The following is a 2500-nucleotide window of genomic DNA, read 5'->3' on the forward strand; positions in this document are numbered from 1 at the left end:
ATGTATTTACTTAACATATTATTATCGATGGGAAATGAGAAATTTTACATGACGAATTATTTTCATTTCCTTTACGTAAACAAAAAGTTTTACTCATCGATAATGTGCCAAGTAAATACATAATCTATACATAGAATCGATCAAAAGTTCTCTTAAATAATATTAAAAATCAATTATTCTTTATGTAGATTTTTTAGGCAATGTAGTTAGCCTTGTAGTTTTACTGATCTGAAACGATAAAGAAGTCTCTCTAAAAAGTTACAACGAGAAAGAGGTGTAATTGATTTTTAAAAGTCACATAAGAATTTTCGACCAGTCCTCTATATAAATATTTAAAATAAAGGACTCACGTAAGATCTTTTTCCAGCCTAAGCATTTCCTGTTTGTAGAGGTCTTCCTCTCGACTGAGCCGAACTTTCTCGGCATCACCAGCAGCCCAAGCTGCGTCTCCACCGGACAATAACATTGCTCTAAAAAAAGAGAAAAAAAAAAAAAAAAAAAAAAAAAAAAAAAGAAAAGAAAAGAAAAATAAAAACAATATGTCAACGTAAATTCATATATGTAAATTCATATCATTTATCATTTATAAACGTTATTATTTATAGAGAGAATATCGTAAGGATAAAAAACAAGAAAATGATATATAGATATAATTACCTGATAGTGATAAAAGTATCCCTGATAGTTTCTCGTACAGTATGTGCCTGAGATTGTGATAAACGTCTGAGATTCTTTACGTCCTGTCGAAGATCCTTAGCCTTTTTCTGTAATCCTCTTAATTGATTATACATCTCTGGTGTCAAGGCCAAATCACGATAAACGTATTGACCAGCTACCAAGGCTGCTGGCTTAGGTGGTGGAGTTGGCTTATGTCTCTCTCGTTCTGAAATCATGCGCGTTTTTTCTATTAATTATCGTTAAAGAAAAAAAAGAAAATCGGAATAAATATATATATATAAATAAATAAATAAATAAATAAAAAAATAAATAAAATTTTCGAATTATACATATACATACTACGAAGCCTTTCCAGACGTATAAATGACGACATAATAATATATATAGGTATAGTTGTTATTATCGTACATATGTGTATATTTATACGCAGTGTTATATAATTCAACTTATACTCAACTTTATCTCGAATTTGTCTTATCGAGATGGAGATTTAAGCAGATAAAACGAGGGAAAGGATGACAAAGGAAGAAGACAATGAATAATCCCATAAATGACGATAATGTTACGAATTCGAACACAGGATATTATTATATATATACATATATTATAATGGCGATGATATTAAGCGTACAAGAGTTTTTTTGTATTCTTTACCTTGCGAAGACATCCTCGGCAACGTGGAGGATTTGATTGCCGGTTTCGTAGGCTTTGTATCCGCTAGTCGATGGTAGGCATTGGACACAATCGTACGAGAAGGTGTTAGAGATATTATTATTATTGTGTTAGTTAGTCTCTCTGTTACGTTGAGAGAAATCATTTCTTCTACGTGAAATGCTTCTCGAGTTCTTTTTTGTTGTTTGTTTGTCTTTTTTTCTTTTTTTTCTTTTTTCTTTTTTTTTTTTTTGTAGTTTTTTCCTCTCTTTTTCTTTTCCCTTCTCCATTTTTCGCTCGAAATTTTATCTTTTTTTCTTCTTATTAAATTAATATCAAGCTCATTTATTAATAATCCCCTTTGCATTATTTTTAATTAATAAAATAAATAAAAGATTTGGAAGAAGAGAGATGGCAGGGTTCGTTCAAATATTTTATTAGATTCTTTGTTCAAATAAGATTAAAAAGTTTGATATATATTTTGCAAACATAATTATTGCTTGGATTCAATCGAAAGTAAATTGATAAGTGAAAGAGCAATACACTTTTATGTAAAGGTTAACTATTTTTCTTTTATATATATAACAAATAATTTTCTAAAATTATCATAAATTAAGAACGAAAAAATTAATTACTATGATTTTGCGAAAAATTCTTCATTATTTATAAAAAAAAGTTCGTATTTCAAATGACTCCAGAAAACTTTTATATAAACATTTAATTAATTGAAATAAAAAGAAATTGAATTAAATAATTAGAAAAAGAGAGAAAAAAAAACAAACTAATTCTAATGCAAAAGGATTTAAAAATCGTACATACAATAGCAAATATATTGTATGTAGATACTTTAACGTAAGAGATCGACCTTTATCGAGCTGAAAAATAGAGGACGAGGGGAAAAAAAAAAAGAAGAAGAAACTATGGTTCACCTTTTTGTGTTTACTTATCGATAAACATGCTTTGAAGGAGATTTAGAATCTCGTGAGATGATATGTAACGTATGTGTGTGTGTGTGTGTGTGTGTGCGCGTGTGTGTATTTATATGTTATATGTATGTGCGCGCGTGTGCGTTGGGTGCATTGATTATTACCTGCGTGTTGGGGGGAATGTTGTTTTGGTGAATTCATATCTGGCGGCTCGTCACTGAAGGACACTGACTTTTCAAAGGACA

General features: G+C 29.5%; 1 protein-coding gene across 29 annotated transcripts in view; it reads right to left on the reverse strand.

Moving 5' to 3' along the window:
• LOC124954800 overlaps positions 1-2500 on the reverse strand; it is a 109518-nt gene that overhangs the window by 16952 nt on the left and 90066 nt on the right. For 26 of the 29 annotated variants that reach the window (XM_047508269.1, XM_047508270.1, XM_047508266.1 and 23 more), the window contains 4 exons: positions 2420-2500; positions 1333-1395; positions 658-883; positions 351-470 (listed from right to left, as the gene is read on the reverse strand). The exon at positions 2420-2500 is cut by the window's right edge and continues 9 nt beyond it. In XM_047508269.1, coding sequence (XP_047364225.1) covers positions 351-470; positions 658-883; positions 1333-1395; positions 2420-2500 — 490 coding nt within the window. The remainder of the gene's footprint in view (positions 1-350; positions 471-657; positions 884-1332; positions 1396-2419) is intronic. The other 3 variants (XM_047508276.1, XM_047508271.1, XM_047508277.1) reach the window with 2 other exon arrangements.

Source organism: Vespa velutina, chromosome 16, assembly GCF_912470025.1.
Source record: "Vespa velutina chromosome 16, iVesVel2.1, whole genome shotgun sequence".
NCBI classification, from domain to species: domain Eukaryota; kingdom Metazoa; phylum Arthropoda; class Insecta; order Hymenoptera; family Vespidae; genus Vespa; species Vespa velutina.